The sequence below is a fragment of the Somniosus microcephalus genome, chromosome 25 (genome assembly GCF_052327205.1).
Source record: "Somniosus microcephalus isolate GS21.2 chromosome 25, FLI_Smic_1.0, whole genome shotgun sequence".
Classification (NCBI taxonomy): Eukaryota; Metazoa; Chordata; class Chondrichthyes; order Squaliformes; family Somniosidae; genus Somniosus; species Somniosus microcephalus.
The window spans coordinates 36,860,733-36,886,768 of record NC_141011.1 but is presented as its reverse complement, the minus strand read 5'-3'; the positions used below and the strand labels follow the sequence as shown (position 1 = coordinate 36,886,768).

The following is a 26,036-nucleotide window of genomic DNA, read 5'->3' as shown; positions in this document are numbered from 1 at the left end:
ACTGGGGTTCAGGTCCCCTCCTCTCCTGAAGGTGCTGACTCTCACTGGGGTTCAGGTCCCCTCCTCTCCTGAAGGTGCTGACTCTCACTGGGGTTCAGGTCCCCTCCTCTCCTGAAGGTGCCGACTCTCACTGGGGTTCAGGTCCCCTCCTCTCCTGAAGGCACTGACTCTCACTGGGGTTCAGGTCCCCTCCTCTCCTGAAGGTGCCGACTCTCACTGGGGTTCAGGTCCCCTCCTCTCCTGAAGGTGCCGACTCTCACTGGGGTTCAGGTCCCCTCCTCTCCTGAAGGTGCTGACTCTCACTGGGGTTCAGGTCCCCATCTCTCCTGAAGGTGCTGACTCTCACTGGGGTTCAGCTCCCCTCCTCTCCTGAAGGCACTGACTCTCACTGGGGTTCAGGTCCCCTCCTCTCCTGAAGGTGCCGACTCTCACTGGGGTTCAGGTCCCCTCCTCTCCTGAAGGTGCCGACTCTCACTGGGGTTCAGGTCCCCTCCTCTCCTGAAGGTGCTGACTCTCACTGGGGTTCAGGTCCCCATCTCTCCTGAAGGTGCTGACTCTCACTGGGGTTCAGCTCCCCTCCTCTCCTGAAGGTGCTGACTCTCACTGGGGTTCAGGTCCCCTCCTCTCCTGAAGGTGCTGACTCTCACTGGGGTTCAGGTCCCCTCCTCTCCTGAAGGTGCTGACTCTCACTGGGGTTCAGGTCTCCTCCTCTCCTGAAGGTGCTGACTCTCACTGGGGTTCAGCTCCCCTCCTCTCCTGAAGGTGCTGACTCTCACTGGGGTTCAGGTCCTCTCCTCTCCTGAAGGTGCTGACTCTCACTGGGGTTCAGGTCCTCTCCTCTCCTGAAGGTGCTGACTCTCACTGGGGCTCAGGTCCTCTCCTCTCCTGAAGGTGCTGACTCTCACTGGGGTTCAGGTCCCCTCCTCTCCTGAAGGTGCTGACTCTCACTGGGGTTCAGCTCCCCTCCTCTCTTTAAGGTACTGACTTTCACTGGGGTTCAGTTCAATGGGTATAACATCTGCCCTCAGTTAGCTAATCCAACCAGCCAATCTTCATGTGTGAGGCCACATAGTGAGCGACGGCAGGATATTGATCACAGCGATATTATTGTGAAGCCCGACATCCAGCCATGCCCTTTCCAGCAGGGGTCACTGGATGATAAGGAATGGGAACCCTGGATGATTTATCCTTTCGCAAGCCCTGGGGCACTGAGGACTAATGTTGCGCCCATTACTGCTGGGCTCCTATCTCTTTACGTGTGTCTCTACAACCCGTTGTTTCTCTTAATCCAGCAGCATGAGACGCAGACTGTATGTACGTGAAGCAGTGATCTGTAGTGTGTCTCTGTATCTCGGCACTGCCTCACCGAGTGATGAGAAGCAGATTCACCTCCCGATTCATCTCACTGTCGTTATGTCCGATAAACACTCAAATTGGTGTGATAATGTAATAGCTGCTTTTATTTGAGACATTCTGGAACATTACCTTTAAATATAACATTCAAGGGAGTCCAAAACTAGAGGTTGTAAATATAAGATAGTAACTAATAAATCCAATAAGGAATTAATGAAAAACTTCTTTACCCAAAGAGTGGTGAGAATGTGGAACTCGCTACCACAAGGAGTGGTTGAGGCGAATGGCATAGATGCATTTAAGGGGAAGCTAGATAAACACATGAGGGAGAAAAGAATAAAAGGAGATGCAGATAAGGTGAGATGAAGAGGGGTGGGAGGAGGCTCGTGTGGAACATAAACAGCGACACAGACCAGTTGGGTGAAGTGGCCTGTTTCTGTGCAGTAGACTCGATGTACTGGGGTAATTGCTGCAGTATGCTGTTTGCCATCAGGGGGCGCTCCAGTGTTCCATTACCAATATGCAAGTGCCTGTCAACACTGACTGCAGCATCTCAGCTCGGTACTGCGTAGATTACCCAGTGCTTCCTCTTGGGAGAGGTGGGGATGGCAGGTTAGGAGAGTGGGTCACTGCTAGGCCTCCCTGCTCCTTCCCCTCCTCAGGTGCGGGTTACTGATCAATGCTACCAGCAGGTCGGGAGCAGGTGACCCGGTCACACGCACCTCGCATCCCTCTCAGACCGGGAATGGTGCCTGGGCCCAGGGTGAGGGCTCTACACAGGGGACCCGTGGAGATGGGTAGGACAACCATGCTGACTTCAAGCCGCCCTGGGATTTACAGGGGAACAATACCAGCTGTGAAAGTGCTTTATAAACTCTTGGTCAGCAGGACTCATCCACACAGACACTTCCAGCGGACTCACTGCATCATGAGCAGAAGCAGGAACCCCTGGCTGATTTCTTTTTCTCCTCCTATAACCCAGGCCTTAGAGAGGCTGCAGAGATTGACCAGAATGATACCAGGGATGAGGGACTTCAGTTATGTGGAGAGACTGGAGAAGCTGGGATTGTTCTCCTTATAGCAGGGAAGGTTAAGGGGAGATTTGATAGAGGTGTTCAAAATTATGAAGTGTTTTTGATAGAGTAAATAAGAAGAAACTGTTTCTACTGGCAGGAGGGTCGGTAATAAAGAGGACACAGATAACAGATAATTGGCAAATGAACCAGAGGGGAGATGAAGAGAATGTTTTTACACAGCGAGTTGTGATCTGGAATGCGCTACCTGAAAGGGCGGTGGAAGCAGATTCAATAATAACTTTCAAAAGGGAATTGGAAAAATACTTGAAGGGGAAACATTTGCAGGGCTACGGGAGTGGGACTAATCTGATAGCTCTTTGAAAGAGCTGGCACAGGGGTGATGGGCCAAATGGCCTCCTTCTCTGCTCTAAGGTTCTATGATTCTATGAGCAATAAGGCTGATTGTACAGTCCCTCCTGCTGTGATCAGCTAACTCAGATTCACTCTGGGACCTGGTCTGTGTGCATCAGCTACTCACTGCCAGTGAGCCATTAGTGAGCTGACCCGCCCTCCCACACTGCTGGCTCCTGACAAGGCTGCACTTACTTCTGAGCGGTTTTCAGCAGCATTTTCTTCCTCTCGGCTAATTTTTCCTGAAATATGAAAAAAAAACTGTCAGGTCTACAACAGGTAATCACCAGACTCCACCCACCACACAGGATCTCTCCCCCCACCACACAGGATCTCTCCCCCCACCACACAGGATCCCTCCCCCCACCACACAGGATCCCTCCCCCCACCACACAGGATCTCTCCCCCCACCACACAGGATCCCTCCCCCCACCACACAGGATCCCTCTCCCCACCACACAGGATCCCTCCCCCCCACCACACAGGATCCCTCACACCCACCACACAGGATCTCTCCCCCCCACCACACAGGATCTCTCCCCCCCCATCACACAGGATCTCTCCCCCCATCACACAGGATCCCTCACACCCACCACACAGGATCTCTCCCCCCCACCACACAGGATCTCTCCCCCCCACCACACAGGATCTCTCCCCCCACCACACAGGATCCCTCCCCCCACCACACAGGTTCTCTCCCCCACCACACAGGATCCCTCCCCCCCACCACCCAGGATCCCTCACACCCACCACACAGGATCTCTCCCCCCCCATCACACAGGATCTCTCCCCCCCCATCACAAAGGATCCCTCACACCCACCACACAGGATCTCTCCCCCCCACCACACAGGATCTCTCCCCCCATCACACAGGATCCCTCACACCCATCACACAGGATCTCTCCCACCCACCACACACAGGCACAAACACACTCATTCACTTGTACACACTCAGTCAGAGTTGCTGATCTCAGATATGCTTCCATCGAAGCCACCTCTCCCAGTGAGCAAAGGACCCAATGAATAATTGCCTTCTTGTTCTGGAGTGTGGTTTTACAGTTGGAAAATCGACTGCCTGGATCAAAACCGGGCTGGCGGTTCACCAAGTGTCTGTTTACACCAGGCAGCCAATTAATCCTTTGCTTCTTGCCATCTTCTCCTGAACCAGCGTCACATTTGACGGAACAGAAGCAGCATTTTGCAGGAGAATATTTTTGTGCCAAGGATTATTTATCCCGCTCTCGCTTTCATCTCATGCACCAGTCCCCGAGCGAGGGAGTGAGTGACCTGCTCCCAGCACCCTGCCAGGTAACCGTGTGTCTGGCTGTCGGCGAGGGGAATTAACGGGGAGAGTCCTCACTGCATTCAGGTCTGGGCACCACACCTCAGGAAGGGAATATTGACCTTGGAGGGGGCGCAGCGCAGATTCACCAGAATGATCCTCGTGTGAACTATGAGGACAGGTTGCCTAAGGTCTTGTATTCGCTTGAGTTTAGAAGGTTGAGGTGTGATCTGATCGAGGTGATTAAAATGTTTAAAGGATTCGATAGGGTAGATACAGAGAAGCTATTTCCTCTGGTGGGGGAATCAAGAATGAGGGGACATAATCTTAAAATTAGAGCCAGGACATTTAGGATGGAAATCGGGAAACACTTTTTCTCACCAAGGGTAGTGGAAATCTGGAACTCTCTCCCCCAAAAGGCTGCAGATGCTGGGGGGGCAATAGAAATGTTCAAGTCTGAGATGGATAGATTTTTGTTGGGTGAGGGTCTCAAGGGATATGGAGCAATGGCAGGAAAATGGAGTCGAGGTGCAGATCAGCCATGATCCAATTAAATGGCGGAACAGGCTCCAGGGGCTGAATAGTCTCCTCCTGTGCCCATGTAATAGTGTAATTTGAAAACCAGACTGAAAATGTACCAGCGTTCCAATGCAGAATTTAGAAACAGGGACAGGGTCTGAGTGCACACGCACCAAACAGTCAGCCTGTGGAAGCTGGTAACTCAAAGTGTGGTCGTTTTTCACAGATGCTTTGTTTTAAATGAACAGTCAGGGTTAGAATGGGCCAGAGATCCCAGTAGAGCACTCCGTGCCACAGCTGTGCGATGTTGCCATTACTCACTCCAGTTACCCATGTGACCTCTCTTGAGCGAATTCAATTTAACCCTCTCCATCTCCTGGTGTTAATAAAGCTGGCATTTAACTCCACTAGCACCCTGTACGGCTGTGTGGACATGACACAGCGATATTACTGACATCCAGCCCTCGTCCTTTCCAGCAGGGATCACCGGATGATCAGGAATGGGAACCCTGGCTGATTTACCCCTTCCCCATCCCAACGGCACTGACACCAAATGTAGCGCCTCTTACCGCTGGGCTCCTATCTCTTTACAGGTGTCTCTACAACCCATGTTCCACTTAATCCAGCAACTTGAGAAGCAGACTGTATGTATGTATGTGAAGCAATGGTGGCTTGGATGTGTAGTGCATCTCTGTATCTAGGCACTGCCCCACTGAGTGCTGGGAAGCAAATCCGCCTCCCGATTCATCCCACCATGACTGCAACAATAGCTGAGCAAGAAATACGTGGGGTTACGGGGATAGGGTGGGATATGTGTCGGTGCAGGCTCGATGGGCCGAAATGGCCTCTATCTGCACTGTGGGGATTCTGTGTGATTCTGTGTGTGTGAATGAGGAGATCCCTGGTGCTTCCTTTTAGGAAGATAGGAATTGCTGGACGACAATAGACCATCCAGTTCACCTTCGACCCTCCTGGTAGTCACATGATACAACAATAATGGAGTTGTTGACTAATCATGACAATCAATCTCTATCAATTAGTCTACAACAGACCCAGACATGAGGTGAGGAAAACCCCCAGTGGTGGAGAGCTTTGAGAACCATAGGCCCAAAGTCACCTGTTCCTCAAGTCATGTCTCAGATTGCTCATATACTGTATCCCAAAATATTATTTTTTGAAAGAAATCTTATCTAATTTGCATTTGAACTAATTCTTGGCGAGGTGGGGATGGCACGTTGGGAGAGTGGGTCACTACTAGGCCACCCACTCCTTCCCCTCTCAGGTGCGGGTTACTGATCGATGCAACCAGCAGGTCGGGAGCAGGTTACTCACTCACACGCATCCTCGCATCCCTCTCAAGCAGGGAATGGTGTCTGGGCCCAGGGTGAAGGATCTACACAGGGGACCCGTGGAGATGGGGAGGACAACCATGCTGACTTCAAGCTGCCCCAGGATTTACAGGTGAATGATAACAGCTGTGAAAGAGTAGAAAACAACAACTTGTATTTATATAGTGCCTTTAATGTAGTGAAACATTCCCAGGCGCTTCGCAGGAGTGATTATCAAACAGAATTTGACACCGAGCTACAGAAGGAGATTTTAGGACAGGTGACCAAAAGCTTGGTCAAAGAGGTAGGTTTTAAGGAGCGTCTTAAAGGTAGAGAGGTGGAGAGGTTTAGAGAGGGTATTCCAGAGCTAAGGGTCCAGGCAGCTGAAGGCACGGCCATCAATGTTGGAGAGATGAAAATTAGGGATGCGCAAGAGGCCAGAATTGGAGGAGGCAGAGATCACGGAGGGTTATAGGGCTGGAGGTGGTTACAGAGATAGGGTGGGGGTGAGTCCATGGAGGGATTTGAACGCAAGGATGAGAATTTTTAAATTGCGGTGTTGCCGGACCAGGAGCCATTGTAGGTCAGCGAGCACAGGGGTGATGGGTGAATGGGACTTGGTGCGAGCTAGGACACGGGCAGCAGAGTTTTGGATGACCTCAAGTTTATGAAGGGTGGAGGTTGGGAGTCCGGCCAGCAGATGACAAAAGAACAGCCCAAGTGTGAAAGATGGAGCCCTGGACCCTGCCCCCTCCAATGGGCCGCCGTCACTCACCCCTCTTATTTATTTAATTTGCTGATGTTGTGCATTACCTGCATACTATTGAAGAGCGAGCTGATCGCTGACTCCTCTTCATTGACATTGTGTCTCACCTCGTCGATCATGGCCTTCAGGAGGATGATGGCCTCTCGTGTGGACGCTTGAAGCTCCTTCACCGCCTAGTGAACAGAATTCACCAAGAGGACCTGAGGAATCGTTACCTTGTTGGACCTTTAAAAGAGGAGCAACCCCCCACCCCCAGAGCTGGAGATTACATTACTATCAATTGTTTCATATCATTCGATTTGGTGTCAGCTGTGGCTCAGTGGGCAGCACACTCGCCTCTGAGTCAGAAGGTTGTGGGTTCAAGTCCCACTCCAGAGCCTGTAATCTGGGCTGACATTCCCAGTGCAGTGCTGAGGGAGGAGTGCTGCACTGTCGGAGGTGCCGTCTTTCGGATAAGACGCTAAACTGAGGCCCCGTCTGCTCTCTCAAGTGGATGTAAAAGTTCCCGCGGCACTATTTCGAAGAAGAGCAGGGGGAGTTCTCCCTGGTGTACTGGCCACTATTTATCCCTCAATCAACATCACTAAAACAGATTATCTGGTCATTATCACATTGCTGTTTGTGGGACCTTGCTGTGCGCAAATTGGCTGCCGCGTTTCCTACATTACATCAGTGACTCCACTTCAAAAGTACTTCATTGGCTATAAAATACTGGAGAGTGGCCAGGGCCCAAGGTACAACTACATCCCAGCAAGGAATCAGTTGCTTTAGAAAATGCGGGGAAAGAATAAAGGGAGGGACAGATTATAATTTGTACAGTGAGGATTACTGTTGATGTTTAAAAGAGATGCAAATACTGTATGCCTATGTTCTTAAAGGGGTGGCCATGAGGAATTAATTTTCACTGTTGGAATATATTCTTAAAGGGATGGTCCAACGTAATTAGCAGTTAAATGATTTTAAAATTTGCAATAGGCCTTGAGTGTGAGGCTTCATCCCTAATTTCTTTTAACTATTTAAATTAACATTGCAGGATCCCCTCATAATCTGCAAACCGCTGCCCAATCCAGGGACAGGGCCAGTACTGGACCAACTACGTAGGAGCCTCAACATGTGTTAGCAAGGAAAGAAAGCGTCAGGCAGGAGGAGATGGAAATACGGCACTCACTCCCGTCACTACCTCGGTGCCATGATGGGCTCCAGGCACAGGCCAAGCACCTGGAGCGTTGTATCATGAAGCCAGTAAGTTTTATTCTTGCTGTAGTTGATGCTGTTATTGACTAACTTTGACCATTCCGTGCCTTTCACGGGTTACACCTAGGGTCACCAACTCTGGTTGGACGTACTCCTGGAGGGTTCATCACACGACCTCCCGCCACCAACTGCCCCGCCCCCACACCCTCACCATTGGTCGCCCAACATGCCCATTGTCACGGCGTCTTCACTTCCTACGCCAATTGGAAAACGAATAGACTCTTCATTACCCGATCGGATGATTCTTGACTGTCGGTCAAACAGCACTTTTTCCCCAATCGCCAATATCTTTAGAACTATTAAACAAAAGTGTTCACAGAAAATTTTAAACAGAACACAATTTTTTTTTTAATGCCCCTCTTGATTTTTCTCCTGGGTTTTTCTCGCAGCAGTGTCCTGGAGTTTAGCCTTTAATTCCTGGAGGCTCCAGGGCAATCCTGGAGGGTGGACAACCTGAGTTACTCCTCTCTCACTCCCCCAGAATGAAATCTGCAGTCCACATACCATCACGGCCTGGTCCAGCTTCTCGCAACCTTGCACGTACGCAGTCTCAATGTCGATACAGTGGGCTCGGCTCTCACTGAAGGTGAGACAAACAGTTACTGTCAGATTGGAACAGCTCAAGGGGGGCACCAACTACACCCTTAGTGTAACATGACTTCAAAAAATATCCCCGCCTCCCCCATTGTCACCGACCTGAAACGTTAACTCTGTTCCCCTCTCCACAGATGCTGCCTGAGCTGCTGAGTGTTTGCCAGCATTTTCTGTTCTTATTTCAGATTTCCAGCGTCCGCAGTATTTTGCTTTTGTCCCCGATTGCCTCAGTGTGTAAACGCTCGTCTCAGTGCAGGACTGAGCGGTCAGTACACACCTGAAGGTCCCCGGGTGTGATTCCAGGTCTACATTGAGTTAGCTGATCTCAGCCAGCTTGGACTATAGTTGGTCAGGTCAGGGAAAACCAGCCTGGGTTCTTGCTCCTGATTGCTAACCCTGCTGAAGAAATCTGGCTGATTATACCCTCCCTAGCCCAGGGGTGCTGAGGAAAACTGGAGCATCTCCTAGTGCCACCTTGTCTCAGATCAGAGTGGGAGCTGAACTTGGGGCCTTCCTGGTCTGTGAGGCTCAGCGACTCCCTGGCAGGGAGCTTGTTGCTCGTCCTGCTTTAGCGCCCAGCAAAGGGGGCGAGTTGGTTACTTGTGTTGTGCTGTACATCATTTGTGATTCTGTGTAATATGTAGGGTCCTGGCCCATGAATGCCTGACTCACACTTGCATGTCCCGGAAGCAGTTGATACAGAGCATGGACTTCTTCTCCGTGGAGAACATGATGTACGGTTCCTCGTGAAGAGCTGCGGAGACAAAGAGCGAGACAAAGTAACGTAAGAAATAGGAGCAAGAGTAGGCCATACGGCCTCATGAGCCTGCTCCACCATTCAATAAGCTCATGGCTGATCTTCTACCTCAACTCCACTTTCCCGCCCTATCCCCATATCCCTTGATTCCCTTAGTGTCCAAAAATCTTTTGATCTCATCCATCAGAATGTGCTTACTGGCGACGTTTGTTGGCTGTTAGCAGCGCAGAAGGACCAGTGAAGTGGGTGAACTAATTCAACAAGATGGAGGAATAGGAGGTCCCTATCAGACTCAGAGGAAGAAGACAGATGACTATGGAGCTGATCAGCAACCCTTGAGTAAAGCTTATAGAATTTTACAGCACAGAAGGAGGCCATTCGGCCCATTGTGCCTGTGCCGGCTCTTTGAAAGAGCTCTCCAATTAGTCCCACTCCCTCTGCTCTTTCCCCATAGCCCTGCAATTTTTTTCCCTTTTTAAGTATATATCCAATTCCCTTTTTTAAAGTTACTATTGAATCTGCTTCCACCGCCCTTTCAGGCAGCGCATTCCAGATCATAACAACTCATTGAGTAAACAAAATTCTCTTAATCTCGCCTCTGGTACTTTTTTGCCAACTCTTTTAAATCTGTGTCCTCTGGTTACCGACCCTCCTGCCAGTGGAAACAGTTTCTCCTTATTTACTCTATCAAAACCCCTCATAATTTTGAAGATCTCTATTAAATCTCCCCTTAACCTTCTCTGCTTCAAGGAGAACAATCCCAGCTTCTCTCGTCTCTCCACATAACAAGTTGCTCAACCCTGGTACCATTCCAGTAAATCTCCTCTCCTTGGACTTTGTACCATCAATCTGTTTTAACTCCAACCACAGAAAGGTACCTCCTCCTACTACATCAGCATTGCTAAATTAATGCTCAATTAAGGGCAGTATGGTGCTGTAGAAACTGGACTTGTTTTATACTTGTTTTAAACTGAGGCCCAGTCTGCCCTCTCAGGTGGATGTAAAAGATCCCAGGACACTATTCAAAGAAGAGCAGGGGAGTTCTCCCAATGTTTATCCCTCAACCAACATCATCAAAACAGATTATCTGATCACTTATCTCATTGTTGTTTGTAGGACCTTGCTGTGTGCAAATTGGCTGCCGCGTTTCCTACATTACAACAGTGACTACACTTCAAAAGTACTTCATTGGCTTTGGGATGTCCTGAGGATGTGAAAGGCACTATATAAATGCAAGTCTTTCTTTAACAATTTTACTAAATGTATTTATAGTGGGTTCTGTTTTTCCCTATTTTCTACCCTCCCGTCTTGAAGGCCCTGACTAGCTGGTGTACAGTTCCATGTATGTCAGTTGCCCTGTGGTTCCTAACCCAACTGGCCATTCTTCATTTGTGAGCCCAGACAGTGAGGGCAGACAGGCTAGTCAACCATGGGGTACATCACAATTAGGTGCAATCCTGTCCTCACCTGATGCACATTTCTGATGGCGTCACTGGATGGTGATTTGCTGTCTGACTTTTCCCTTCCTTATGTAGCACCTCCTACTGTCACCCTGGCTGAGATCAGACACTCAGCACAGACCGGATTCCTGATCTGTGTGGCTCAGAGACTGACTGGTTTACTTACTATTTTTACATACTTTACAAAGGTAGCAGTGAAATCACTTTTTTTTTTACATTCATTCTCAGAATGTGGGCATTAATTGCCCATCCCTTGTATAAGTGACTGTCTTGCTAGGCCAGTTCAGAGGGCAGTTAACGGTCAACCACCTGGGTGTGGGACTGGAGTCACATATAGGCCAGACCGGGTAAGGACGGCAGGTTTCCTTCCCTAAAGGACACGAGTGAACCAGGTGGGCTTTTACAATAATCCAACACCAGTTTTTTTATTTCCAAACTTTTTTTCTTAAATTGAATTTAAACTGGGTTTGAACTCACGTACTCTGGATCATTAGTCCATGACATGCGATTACTAGTCCAGTAACACACCAATGTCAGTGTTCTCGCTCAGGCCAACATCCCCAGCATCGAAGCTTTGACCACGCTCGATCAGCTCCGATGGACTGGCCACATCGTCCGCATTCCCGATACGAGACTCCCAAAACAAGTGCTCTACTCGGAGCTCCGGCACGGCAAGAGAGCCCCAGGTGGGCAGAGGAAACGCTTCAAGGACATCCTCAAAGCCTCCTTGAAAAAGTGTAACATCCCCATCGACACCTGGGAATCCCTGGCCCAAGACCGCACAAAATGGAGGAGAATCATTCGTGAAGGCGCCGAACACCTCGAGTCTCTTCGCCGGGAGCAAGCGGAAGCCAAGCGCAGGCAGCGCAAGGAGCGCACGTCAACCCAAGCACCCCACCCACCCACCCCTTCAACCACCGTCTGCCCCACCTGTGACAGAGACTGTAGGTCCCGCATTGGACTCATCAGTCACCTGAGAACTCATTTTTAATGTGGAAGCAAGTCATCCTCGGTTCCGAGGGACTGCCTAAGAAGAAGACACCACCATACCCCAACACCCCTCCTTTTTGATTTCATTGTTATGGAAAGATTATTAGTGAGTTTGTAACTTTCCGAGACTGGGACTGGAGATCCTTACAGCATTTCTTATGCAGCTCCTTGGTGCGTTTGGCGAGAGTGACGATCTCATGCCGGGCGAACATTTTTGCTCTGTGCGTGTCCTCGCGGCAGGAGCTACAGAGCGGCTGGTTACAGGTGTTGCAGTAAAACATGGCGTCCGCGTCCTGCACGGGACAAAGCGACAGCATAAGACACTTCAAGGAGCAGAATACTCAACGTTACCTTTTTAAAATGTATTTGTTTGGTCAATTTCCCCCTCCCATTCCTCCAGTGCAGGTGCTGACGCCTGGTTGGGTGGGGTACTTTTCCGTAGGCTGAGCTGAGACATTGGATACCTGCAGACTGTTCGGCCGGGTGGTGGGGGAGGGGGCAGGGGCATCACGACCGGGCCCAAACCCGTCCAACACGTGTGCGGGGTCACTGAGTAATGATCAGAAGCTGAAGCCCAGCCAAAAGTTTTTGTTTCTCAGCAACAACAACAACTTGCATTTATATAGCGCCTTTAACGTAGTAAAACATCTCAAGGCGCTTCACCGGGGCGTTATCAAAACGTTGACACCGAGCCACATAAGGAGATATTAGGACAGGTGACCAACAACGTTGCCTATAAGCTGTGAAGCCGCGTAGCTCTCTGCCGGTCCCGTGCAGCCTGGGACCAGCTTTTTCAATGTTAAGTTTCGCACATGCGCGAAATTGTGAATGGGCCGGCCGCACAGCCCCTTAAAGGGGCCGCACACCCAAAAATAAAAAAGAGGGAACATTGGTGACCAATAGCGTGGTCAAAGAGGTAGATTTTACAGAGCGTCTTAAAGGAGGAGAGAGAGGTAGAGAGGCGGAGAGGTTTAGGGAGGGAATTCCAGAGCTTAGGGCCCAGGCAGCTGAAGGCACGGCCGCCAATGGTAGAGCGATAGAAGTGGGGGATGGACAAGAAGCCAGAATTGGAGGCGCGCAGAGATCTTGGAGGGTTGTCAGGCTGGAGGAGGTTACAGAGCTAGGGAGGGACAAGGCCATGGAGGGATTTGAAAACAAGGATGAGAATTTTAAAATTGAGGTGCTGCTGGATCGGGAGCCAATGTAGGTCAGCGAGCTCAGGGTAATGATCTCCTGATCCAGTCAAGCGTTTATCAATTGTAATTTTCTACCTCTAGCCCAGGCTGAAAGCGGCTAACTCAGCACAGACCGCGTAGTGAGCCTGCAGTCTTCCCCAGTGGTAGTTGAGATGATGTTTAACTGAGCCCAGTCTGGGTTGAGTTATCTGACCTGAGCAGGGCAGCAGTTAGGGCACTACCATTGGCCTCAGCTCTGCCAGATTGGTATCTGTTGAATCCGGCTGAAAAAACTTTGGTTCAGGACTGGATCGAGTTTGGACATGCTGCACCCCACCACTGAATAGTGACGGCTCAACATCTAAGCTCACACGTGGCTACTTAGGCAATGTGGCTGGTGCCCATGGAACTGGATCCCAGCAATAGACAGTGCCTTCAGGAGAGGAGGGGAGAAGACTCCAAAATCCCACCCTGCCCTCACTCTTCGACGCCCCCCCTCGGCGGTTTCACGGGCCATCCCCCTTACCTGTTTCTTGCACTCCAGGTCACAGTTTGAACACTGTACAATCTCCTCGCAGTCGGCCGAGCTGTCGACCAGGAACTTCAGCAGTCGATCTACCTTCGGGAGCCCGCTGGTGCCCTTCACAATCGATGGGCGTCTGGAATAGAAACAGAGCCATTGCCCAGGGCAGAGAACCAGAGGTGCACAGGATATTCCCGTGGGAAATGTGGGAACCAACTACAGGAGTAGGGGGTGGTGGGAGGAGGAGAGGAGAGGTGGGTGAAGGCAGCAGTGAGTAACAGAGACCACTACGAGGTTGGAAAGATCACTGAACTGGGTTTGAACTTCACATGGACCAAGACCACCTTCAACTGAAGATGGAACACTCCAATTACCTCGGGACACACAGTCACTATAGCAACAACCTGCATTTATATAGCGCCTTTAATATGGAAAAATGCTTCAAGGCTCTTCAGAGGCATGAGGATAAGAACTCGTGACAATAGAAAGAAAGAACATGCATTTCTATAGCACTTTTCACAACATCCCAAAGCGCTTTACAGCCAATGAAATACATTTGAAGCGTAGTCACTATTGTAATGTAGGAACCATGGGAGCCAATTTGCACACAGCACGGTCCCACAAACGGCAATACGAAAATGAGGAGATAATCTGTTTTAGTGATATTGGTTGCAGGATAAAGATTAGCCAAAACATCGGGGAGAACACCCCTGCTATTCTTCGAACAATGCCACGGGGTTTTTTCCGTCCACCTGAGAGGGCAGACGAGGCCTCGGTTTAACGTCTCATCCAAAAGATGGCACCTCCGACAGTGCAGCACTCCCTCAAGCACTGAGCTGAAGTGTCAGCCTGGATTATGGGCTCAAGTCTCTGGAGTGGAACCCACGCCCTTCTGACTCAGGGGCGAGAGTGCTATCCACTGAGCCACGGCTGACACATTGAAGCCGATTATACTGGCCCCTGCACCACTGTGCTAGTCCAGGATGAGAAAATGTTTGAAGAGAAGATGTTCAAAATCGGGCCGTATGACCCCTGCTCCCCTACAACTCGAACAACCCTTGTCCAACTCACCCTCTCACCGTGCCTTCTGTTAAACACCAGCCCGCACCTCCATCAACTCAACAATCTACAAACTAGGACGGAACACTCAGAAAGAAATGGGAGCTCTCACCTGCGGTCGTCTGATTCATCCAGCCTCATCTCTGATCCTTGATCTTCTGAGTCATCCAGGTTACGCTTCGCGTGGCCTCCTCCCTAACATGCCCCCCCCCCACCCCCACCGCCCTCCGTACCCCTCCCACCACTGGAATGCCCCGAATACCCGACAGTGCCGGACTATCGAGTGCTGGTCAGCGTGGCTGGAGGAGCTTGCAGGGACAAACTGAGCGTCAGGTTGGGGAGGGAGGCAGCAGAGCGACTAAAAAAGACACAGTCAGTCAGTCACCTGTGGGGGATTGCATTTCATGAGAAAGGACTCCAGCTGCCCTGAGCTATGCCTACACTGCACACTGGCCCAGCTCCTGGCCTCTCTGACCTTCATGGCGATACCCACAGTATAATTGTAATCTTCATCTGGAAACAATTAATTCAACAATACTTTGGAAATTAAAGAAAGCCCCTTCAATCCCTGAGATAAGCAGGCCCCGGTCCGATCACAGACGTGTATTTTTTTTATATCCCTCCGTGTTTAGATTTTTGCAATGTCAAATCTAAAATTAAAAATTGACAAGAGGATCAAATCACCTTGTAAATGTCACGTGGGGTCACGACCCAAAAGATACACACCGGGGCTCCTGAACAACAGAAGCTTGTTTCTGTTTACTTTTTTGGGGGGATGGGGGAGGGTGGGGTCTAGGGGGGTTGGGGGTGGACGGGACTGTCCATCTGTCTTTCAATTGGTCAATGCTGGATTTAACTCCACTGTTAGATTAGCAAACCCTTTGCTTATCGTCATGGGGACTGCGTGCCTGTGCTATCTCAGCCTGGTGAGCCTGACTCGCCTCGCATTCCGATCCCTCTAAAAGTAGCCCGGCTTTTATTGTGCAGCTGTTCGACAATGGGACTGAAGTGATTGATGCTTCCCCTTAGTGACTGGGGATTGAGTGGGTGACAACCGGCTGATCTCGATCAGTTAACCATCCATTTGCGATCGGCCGGGTCATCTGGCCGTAAGGGAGGGATGTGCCTTTATCTCCAGTCCTCTCCTCAAGGGGCTGACTGTTTACCAGCCATCCCCTCCTGTACCTCACCACAGTTTCAATGCTTCATGTGTGGACCTAGATACTGAGGGGGGCGATTCTAACCTAACATGCCCCTCGGGGAAACTGACAGGATTGGGTACAATGCTAGTTTTACTCCCCGCCCAATTTTACTCAATATTGAATGGGGTGTAAAATAAGCATTCCGCCCGATCCTGTGAGATTCCCACCCAGTGAGTTGGTTATAAGAACATAAGGAATAGGAGCAGGAGTCGGCCATTCGGCTGCTCGAGACTGCTCCGCCATTCCATAAGTTCATGGCTGATCTTCTACCTCATCTCCACTTTCCCGCACTATCCCCATATTCCTTGATTCCCTTAGTTCCCAAAATCTATCGATCTCTGTCTTGAATATACTCAATGACTGAGCCTCCACAGCCCTCTGGGGTAGAGAATTCCAAAGATTCACAACCCTCTGAGTGAAGAAATTTCTCATCTCTGTCCTAAATGGCTGAACCCCTTATTCCGAGCCTGTGACCCCTGGTTCTAGACTCCCCAGCCAGAAAGAAAGACTTGCATTTATATAGCGCCTTTCACGACCACCAGACGTCCCAAAGCGCTTTACAGCCAATGAAGTACTTTTGAAGTGTAGTCACTGTTGTAATGTGGGAAACTTGGCAGCCAATTTGTGCACAGCAAGCTCCCACAAACAGCAATGTGATAATGACCAGATAATCTGTTTTTGTGATGTTGATTGAGGAATAAGTATTGGCCAGGACACCGTGGATAACACCCCCGCTCTTCTTCGAAATAATGCCATGAGATCTTTTACATCCACCTGAGAGGGCAGAGAGGGCCTTGGTTTAACGTCTCATCCGAACGGCAGCACCTCCGACAGTGCAGCACTCCCTCAGTACTGCAGTGGAGTGTCAGCCTAGATTTTTGTGCTCTAGTCCCTGGAGTGGGACTATGACCCACAACCTTCTGACTCAAAGGCAAGGGTGCTATCAACTGAGCCATGGCTGACAGCCTGGGGCAACAGCCTCCCAGCATCTACCCTGTCAAGCCCCTTAAGAATTTTATACGTTTCAATTCGATTTTTAAAAATTCATTCTTGGGATGTGGGCGTCACTGTCAAGGCCAGCATTTATTGCCCATCCTTAATTGCCCTTGAGAAGGTGCTGGTGAGCCGCCTTCTTGAACCGCTGCAGTCCGCGTGGTGAAGGTACTCCCATAGTGCTGTTAGGGAGGGAGTTCCAGGATTTTGACCCAGAGACTATGAAGGATCGGCGATATACTTCCAAGTCAGGATGGTGTGTGACTTGGAGATCACCTCCCATTCTTCTAAACTCTAGTGAATATAGGTCTAGTCTACTCAATCACTCCACATAGGACAATCCCCCCACCCCAGGAACCTTCATTGCACTCCCTTTAAGGCAAGTATATCCTTCCTTAGGTAAGGAGACCAAAACTGTACACAATACTCCAGGTGTGGTCTCACCAAGGCCCTATATAATTGCAGTAAGACTTCATGGGGGAGAAATTCGGTATCACCCCGTTTGGGGTGCAATTATCGGCCGGGCGCAAAGTTTAGCACCTGGCGCTAATTATCGCCTCCGACTGCAAACTTAGCTTCTATCGCCCCTGGAGGTGATTGGAGCGCTAAATCAGGCGCTACACACCTCCCTCAAGGCGCTATCGCTGAGGAGCGAGGCGCTACCTCAGCGCGCTGGCGAAGCTCATGTGATGTCAGTTATCAATGGAACACAGACACACTGGCGCCAGCCAGTTCTTAAAGGGAGGGTCGATCTTGCTCTCCATCCACACCCTGCTCATTGCAGCCTTGAATCTCAGTCTGGAGAGACCGGTACATCAATTCTGCTGGAAAGAACAATGGAGAGGCCCAAAGAAAGAGCTCAGAGTGCAGCCCCCATAGTCTCTTCTAAATCGATGCAAGGAAGGTCAAATCAAAATGAACCTGTAAAGTGCTGCTCAGAACCCAAAACTCCTTCACACAGCGTTGAATCTCTCCAGAAGTCTCTCTCTCTCTCTCTCTCTCAGAATGCGTGGTGCAAAACTGTCACCGACAAAAAAAGGCAGGAAGCGGTCGCCTTTAAATAGCGCTCCCCCAGTCCCTTCCCGGCTGCAAAAAGTTCCCCTCAACCTGTCGTTGCTAGCGGCAGGCGGCGCCACTCAATATCCGGTGTGGGGCGCTACCGGGGCGTTGCACGCTCGACTAACGTCATGATCTGCGGCCACAGGAGATCGTGGCGGTAGTGTTTAGCGCCGCCGCAAAATGTCTGGTCAATTTCGCGAGCGGCGCACACATCTCCGCGCCCGGGCGCTAGTTGCTTTGCGCAAAGCAACCAAATTTTTCCCCCCTTTACTTTTATACTCCAATCCTTTGGTAATAAAGGCTAACATACGATTTGCTTTCCTAATTGCTTGTGGTACCTGAATGTTAACTTTCATTGCCCCCAGAGTATCGGCTGGCTAATCACTGCTAGCGTCGGGATCACAGATGGGTCCACACCTGAGCCCTGCCAGCCGGGGTCACTGCATCAGGATGAGGAACCCTGGCCAACTTTTCTTTTTCTCTTCCCTAGCCCTGCAGTGCCTAGATCGATTGTAGCCCCCCCTCATCCCCCACCCCTCATCCCCCCACCTCACGTCCCCTAACTGCTGCTGTGTGGCACAATCCAGGGATCAGGCCTGCGACCTTCCTGGTCTGTATGACTCTGGGTCACAAAGGATCATCTGTGGCTCAGTGGTAGCACGTTCGCCTCTGAGTCAGAAGGTGGAGGGTTCAAGTTCCACTCCTTGGGATTGAGTATATAATCCAGGCTGACACTCCAGTGCAGTACTGAGGGAATGCTGCACTGTCAGAGGTGCCGTCTTTCAGATGAGATGTTAAACTGAGGCCCCATCTGCTATCTCAGCTGGGCGTAAAAGATCCCATGATACTATTTCGAAGAAGAGCAGGGGAGTTCTCCGAGCCAAGATTTATCCCTCAACCAGCAGCACTAAAAAATAGATTATAGATTGCTTTTTGTGGGAGCTTGCTGTGCACAAATTGACACTGACTACACTTCAAAAGTACTTATTGGCTGTAAAGTGTTTTGCAACGTCCCGAGATTGTGAAAGGCGCTTTATAAATGCAAGTCTTTCTTTCAGTGCCACACAGGGCTGAGTATTCACAGACTGAGTTTCAGGAGAACTGCAAGTTTCATTTGAAATGGAACTGGTTGCGTATTGTTATATCATTTTCAAGTTTCTTACCCACACAGAGGGCAGGAGAGGCGTCCTTCTGCAGCCCTGCCCCGCAGACAGGTGGCACAGAAGGTATGGTAGCAGTCCAACAGGCAGGGGTGTTCATACTGCTCGTAGCAGAGATGGCAGACAAGGGGGTGGCTGTTTGCATTGTCCAAATCGTACAGGTTATCCAAGGGAGAGAATATTCCACCAGACATCTGCAACAAAGAGAATTACCAGGACCAGTCACTCTCCCAAAATATAGGAGACAGAAATAGTCAATTGCCCATCCCTCCTCCTACACCCGACCCTCCTCCTACACCCGGCTCTCCTCTACACCCTCCCCTCCCCTACACCCGACCCTCCCCTACACCCGGCTATCCTACACCAGGCTATCTTCCTACACCCGACCCTCCCCTACACCCGACTCTCCCCTACACCCGACCCTCCCCTACACCCGGCCCTCCCCTACACCCGATCCTGTCCAACACCCGATCCTGTCCAACACCCGACCCTCCCCTACACCCGACCCTCCCCTACACCCGACCCTCCCCTACACCCGACCCTCCCCTACACCCGACCCTCCCCTACACCCGACCCTCCCCTACACCCGGCACTCCCCTACACCCGACCCTCCCCTACACCCGACCCTCCCCTACACCCGACCCTCCCCTACACCCGACCCTCCCCTACACCCGGCCCTCCCCTACACCCGGCCCTCCCCTACACCCGGCCCTCCCCTACACCCGGCCCTCCCCTACACCCGTCCCTCCCCTACACCCGACCCTCCCCCTACACCCGACCCTCCCCTACACCCGACCCTCCACTACACCCGGCCCTCCCCTACACCCGACCCTCCCCTACACCCGACCCTCCCCTACACCCGACCCTCCCCTACACCCGACCCTCCCCTACACCCGTCCCTCCCCTACACCCGACCCTCCCCTACACCCGACCCTCCCCTACACCCGGCTCTCCTCCTACACCCGGCCCTCCTCCTACACCCGGCTCTCCCCTACACCCGGCTCTCCCCTACACCCGACCCTCCCCTCCACCCGACCCTCCCCTCCACCCGACTCTCCCCTACACCCGACCCTCCCCTACACCCGGCTCTCCTCCTACACCCGGCCCTCCTCCTACACCCGGCTCTCCCCTACACCCGGCTCTCCCTTACACCCGACCCTCCCCTACACCCGACCCTCCCCTACACCCGACCCTCCCCTACACCCGACTCTCCCCTACACCCGACCCTGTCCTACACCCGACCCTCCCCTACACCCGACCCTCCCCTACACCCGACCCTCCCCTACACCCGACCCTCCCCTACACCCGGCCCTCCCCTACACGCGGCCCTCCCCTACACCCGGCCCTCCTCTACACCCGGCCCTCCCCTACACCCGATCCTGTCCAACACCCGACCCTCCCCTACACCCGACCCTCCCCTACACCCGGCCCTCCCCTACACCCGGCCCTCCCCTACACCCTGCCCTCCCCTACACCCGGCCCTCCCCTACACCCGACCCTCCCCTACACCCGGCTCTCCTCCTACACCCGCCCTCCCCTACACCCGGCTCTCCCCTACACCCGACCCTCCCCTACACCCGACCCTCCCCTACACCCGACCCTGTCCTACACCCGACCCTGTCCTACACCCGACCCTCCCCTACACCCGACCCTCCCCTACACCCGACCCTCCCCTACACCCGTCCCTCCCCTACACCCGTCCCTCCCCTACACCCGACCCTCCCCTACACCCGACCCTCCCCTACACCCGACCCTCCCCTACACCCGACCCTCCCCTACACCCGACCCTCCCCTCCACCCGACCCTCCCCTACACCCGACCCACCCCTACAACCGACCCTCCCCTACACCCGACCCTCCCCTACACCCGACCCTCCCCTACACCCGACCCTCCCCTACACCCGGCCCTCCCCTTACACCCGACCCTCCCCTACACCCGGCCCTCCCCTACACCCGACCCTCCCCTACACCCGACCCTCCCCTACACCCGACCCTCCTCCTACACCCGGCCCTCCCCCTACACTCGGCCCTCCCCTACACCCGGCCCTCCCCTACACCCGGCCCTCCCCTACACCCGGCCCTCCCCTACACCCGGCCCTCCCCTACACCCGACCCTCCCCTACACCCGACCCTCCCCTACACCCGACCCTCCCCCTACACCCGACCCTCCCCTACACCCGACCCTCCCCTACACCCGACCCTCCCCTACACCCGACCCTGCCCTACACCCGACCCTCCCCTACACCCGACCCTCCCCTACACCCGGCCCTCCCCTACACCCGACCCTCCCCTACACCCGACCCTCCCCTACACCCGACCCTCCACTACACCCGGCCCTCCACTACACCCGGCCCTCCCCTACACCCGACCCTATCCTACACCCGGCCCTCCCCTACACCCGACCTTCCCCCTACACCCGGCTCTCCCCTACACCCGACTCTCCCCTACACCCGACCCTCCCCTACACCCGGCCCTCCCCTACACCCGACCCTCCCCCACACCCGACCCTCCCCCACACCCGACCCTCCTCCTACACCCGGCCCTCCCCCTACACCCGGCCCTCCCCCTACACCCGGCCCTCCCCTACACCCGACCCTCCCCCTACACCCGACCCTCCCCTACACCCGACCCTCCCCTACACCCGACCCTCCCCTACACCCGACCCTCCCCTACACCCGACCCTGCCCTACACCCGACCCTCCCCTACACCCGGCCCTCCCCTACACCCGACCCTCCCCTACACCCGACCCTCCCCTACACCCGACCCTCCCCTACACCCGGCCCTCCCCTACACCCGGCCCTCCCCTACACCCGACCCTCCCCTACACCCGGCCCTCCCCTACACCCGACCCTCCCCCTACACCCGGCCCTCCCCTACACCCGACCCTCCCCTACACCCGACCCTCCCCTACACCCGACCCTCCCCTACACCCGACCCTCCCCTACACCCGACCCTCCACTACACCCGGCCCTCCCCTACACCCGACCCTATCCTACACCCGGCCCTCCCCTACACCCGACCTTCCCCCTACACCCGGCTCTCCCCTACACCCGACTCTCCCCTACACCCGACCCTCCCCTACACCCGGCCCTCCCCTACACCCGGCCCTCCCCTACACCCGATCCTCCCCTACACCCGACCCTGTCCTACACCCGACCCTGTCCTACACCCGGCCCTCCCCTACACCCGGCCCTCCCCTACACCCGACCTTCCCCCTACACCCGGCTCTCCCCTACACCCGACTCTCCCCTACACCCGACCCTCCCCTACACCCGGCCCTCCCCTACACCCGGCCCTCCCCTACACCCGATCCTCCCCTACACCCGATCCTCCCCTACACCCGACCCTGTCCTACACCCGGCCCTCCCCTACACCCGACCCTCCCCTACACCCGACCCTCCCCTACACCCGGCCCTCCCCTACACCCGGCCCTCCCCTACACCCGACCCTCCCCTACACCCGACCCTCCCCTACACCCGACCCGCCCCTACACCCGGCCCTCCCCTACACCCGGCCCTCCCCTACACCCGGCCCTCCCCTACACCCGACCCTCCCCTACACCCGGCACTCCCCTACACCCGGCACTCCCCTACACCCGGCACTCCCCTACACCCGACCCTCCCCTACACCCGGCACTCCCCTACACCCGACCCTCCCCTACACCCGACCCTCCCCTACACCCGACCCTCCCCTACACCCGACCCTCCCCTACACCCGGCCCTCCCCCTACACCCGACCCTCCCCCTACACCCGACCCTCCCCAACACCCGACCCTCCCCAACACCCGACCCTCCCCTACACCCGGCCCTCCCCTACACCCGACCCTCCCCTACACCCGGCCCTCCCCTACACCCGACCCTCCCCTACACCCGATCCTCCCCTACACCCGACCCTGTCCTACACCCGGCCCTCCCCTACACCCGACCCTCCCCTACACCCGACCCTCCCCTACACCCGACCCTCCCCTACACCCGGCCCTCCCCTACACCCGGCCCTCCCCTACACCCGACCCTCCCCTACACCCGACCCTCCCCTACACCCGACCCGCCCCTACACCCGGCCCTCCCCTACACCCGGCCCTCCCCTACACCCGGCCCTCCCCTACACCCGACCCTCCCCTACACCCGGCACTCCCCTACACCCGGCACTCCCCTACACCCGGCACTCCCCTACACCCGGCACTCCCCTACACCCGACCCTCCCCTACACCCGGCACTCCCCTACACCCGACCCTCCCCTACACCCGACCCTCCCCTACACCCGACCCTCCCCTACACCCGGCCCTCCCCCTACACCCGACCCTCCCCCTACACCCGACCCTCCCCAACACCCGACCCTCCCCTACACCCGGCCCTCCCCTACACCCGACCCTCCCCTACACCCGACCCCCCCCTACACCCGACCCTCCCCTACACCCGACCCTCCCCAACACCCGACCCTCCCCTACACCCGGCTCTCCCCTACACCCGACCCTCCCCTACACCCGGCTCTCCCCTACACCCGGCCCTCCCCTACACCCGGCCCTCCCCTACACCCGGCCCTCCCCTACACCCAGTCCTGTCCTACGGCCCTCCATTCCACATGGTTCTATACTACAGGAATGGGCTTTGGATGCGGGTGTGGAGCCACTGACTCCTTGCGTTTCAAAGGACACAAATCGCCCTCATATACCTTAATGAAGTGGCTTTTTTCATGTGTGAACCTAGACAATGAGTGTTGGCTATTTCACCATGGGGGCATCACTGACAATCCTCACCCAACGGTCCACACACATGCTTTCCAGCAGGGACCAGTGGGTAGTGACAGTAGCGGGAGCCTTGGCTAGCCCAGGGACACTGTCAATTATAACACCCATCCCATCACTCTGGCTAAGATCAGATAAAACTACAGACTGGTGTTGCCCCAGCGCCTTCCTGGTCTGTATGGCTCAGGACCTCACCGGGTAATATATTTATTTGCTGAGTCACTGGGCGAGTCTACATTTTTATTTAAAACGAGTCGATCTCCCGTGGAGTCAAGACCAAGAGTAGACTTCACATGAAATGGGGTTAGAGGATGGGAGAAATTGTAGCAACACACGCAGATTTAGAATATCGTGTAGCTACACTTGGAGTACTGTGAACAGTTCTGGTCTCCATATTATAAAAATGATACAGAGGCACTGGAGAAGGTGCAAAAAAGATTTATAAGAATGATACCAGAACTGCAGGGTACAACAATCAGGAAAGATTGTACAGACTGGGACTTTTTTCTCTAGAAAAAAGACTGAGAGGTGATCTGATAGAAGTCTTTAAGATTATGAAAGGGTTTGATAGTTTTTTAAAAATTCGTTTATGGGATCAGGGCGTCGCTGGCAAGGCCAGCATTTATTGCCCATTCCTAGTTGCCCTCGAGAAGGTGGTGGTGAGCCGCCTTCTTGAACCGCTGCAGTCCGTGTGGTGAAGGTGCACCCACAGTGCTGTTAGGTAGGGAGTTCCAGGATTGTGACCCAGCGACGATGAAGGATCGGCGATATACTTCTAAGTCCGGATAGTGTGTGACTTGGAGGGGAACTTGGAGGTGGTGGTGTTCCCATGCATCTGCTGCCCTTGTCTTTCTAGGTGGAAGAGGTCGCGGGTTTGGGAGGTGCTCCCGAAGAAGCCTTGGTGAGTTGCTGCAGTGCATCTTGGAGATGGTACACACTGCAGCCACGGTACGCTGGTGGTGGAGGGAGTGAATGTTTAAGGTGGTGGATGGGGTGCCAATAAAGCGGGCTGCTTTGTCCTGGATGGTGTCAAGCTTCTTAAGTGTTGTTGCAGCTGCACTCATCCAGGCAAGTGGAGAGTATTCCATCACACTCCTTACTTGTGCCTTGTAGATGGTGGAAAGGCTTTGGGGAGTCAGGAGGTGAGACACTCACCGCAGAATACCCAGCCTCTGACCTGCTCTTGTTGCCACAGTATTTATGTGGCTGGTCCAGTTACGTTTCTGGGTAGATGTAGAGAAGATGATTCCACTTGTCAGGGAGTCTAAATCTACGGGCCATAAATATAAGATAGTCACTAATAAATTCAATAAAAAATTCAGGAGAAACATCGTTCCCCAGAGATTGGTTAGAATGTGGAACTCGCTACCACAGGGAGTGGTTGAGGTGAATAGCATAGATGCATTTAAGGGGAAGCTAGATAAGTATATGAGGGAGAAAGGAATAGAAGGTTATGCTGATAGGATTAGATGAAGAAGGGTGGGAGGAGGCTGGTGTGGAGCATAAACACCGGCATGGACCAGTTGGGCCGAATGGCCTGTTTCTGTGCTGTGAATTTGATGTCATTCAGTCCCCACCTTGAAGTCATACATTCAGTCATTACTTTTAAAATTTTCATTATAAATTCCTATGTCAACATTTATAACGGAAACTGCCTCTATAAACGTGTCGTGTTGTAATTACGCCTCCTACCACTGGTGACATTGCAGCACTTCCACTGGTGGGGGGGTGTCATTTCAGTGGAACACCTTTACGTAGGCACTTTCCATTATAAATGTGGACGTAGGAATTTCTAATGGAAAAAGTTGACCGGAAGTGCGCACAGATGTAATTTCTCACATATTATGTAAATGTTCTCTCTTTTAATAAGTGTGAATTATCTTGTAAAAGTTTTCTGCATTATTAAAGTATAAAATTAAAATCAATTTATTTCAGAGCGTTCTGGTACTGTGAGTTTGGTGACAGATAAACTAAAAGAATGTAATTGGAACACTATCAGCCCAGTTCACAGATGTCACTCAGAGTATAAGGTGTGTTTTATTAATTGTAATATTGTAAAACAGACCAGTACAGGCACCAAAACTTATATTCAACATGCAACAAGTCCAAAATCTTTAAAAAAAATCTTTTGTATGAAATGGAAATTAAATATCTGACTTCTGTTTTAATTCTTGTATTATTCTAAAGATATACTTGTGAATCTTATTTTTCACAGTGACGTTATTCCTGTGCTATATTCCAAAGAGAAGAGCAGGCTCATGGAAAAAACCAAATTCAAATCTTCAAACAGGTATAAACAGCACAAAGAGGAGCTGCATGCGGCAGTCCCCTCTCCACTTCACACCACACAGCGGCTCCTGTGACTGCACGTTGTAGAATAACACCAGACAT

General features: G+C 53.0%; 1 protein-coding gene and 1 long non-coding RNA gene across 4 annotated transcripts in view; one reads left to right on the top strand and one right to left on the bottom strand.

The window, feature by feature from the left end:
• Window positions 1–26,036, bottom strand: part of rnf207b (ring finger protein 207b) — a 60,448-nt gene that overhangs the window by 34,329 nt on the left and 83 nt on the right. The window contains exons 2-8 of one of the 3 annotated variants that reach the window (XM_085967221.1): window positions 18,905–19,095; window positions 13,432–13,564; window positions 11,879–12,023; window positions 9,196–9,277; window positions 8,434–8,509; window positions 6,723–6,848; window positions 2,976–3,022 (exon numbers count right to left, since the gene is read on the bottom strand). In XM_085967221.1, the coding sequence (XP_085823347.1) occupies window positions 2,976–3,022; window positions 6,723–6,848; window positions 8,434–8,509; window positions 9,196–9,277; window positions 11,879–12,023; window positions 13,432–13,564; window positions 18,905–19,095 (800 nt within the window). Of the gene's footprint in view, window positions 1–2,975; window positions 3,023–6,722; window positions 6,849–8,433; window positions 8,510–9,195; window positions 9,278–11,878; window positions 12,024–13,431; window positions 13,565–14,599; window positions 14,710–18,904; window positions 19,096–26,036 lie in introns of those variants that run through there. The other 2 variants (XM_085967223.1, XM_085967222.1) reach the window with 2 other exon arrangements.
• LOC147100702 (uncharacterized) lies at window positions 6,848–26,014 on the top strand. The gene is made up of 3 exons (XR_015073538.1): window positions 6,848–7,917; window positions 25,581–25,675; window positions 25,861–26,014. It is a non-coding gene; the product is annotated as an uncharacterized LOC147100702 (long non-coding RNA).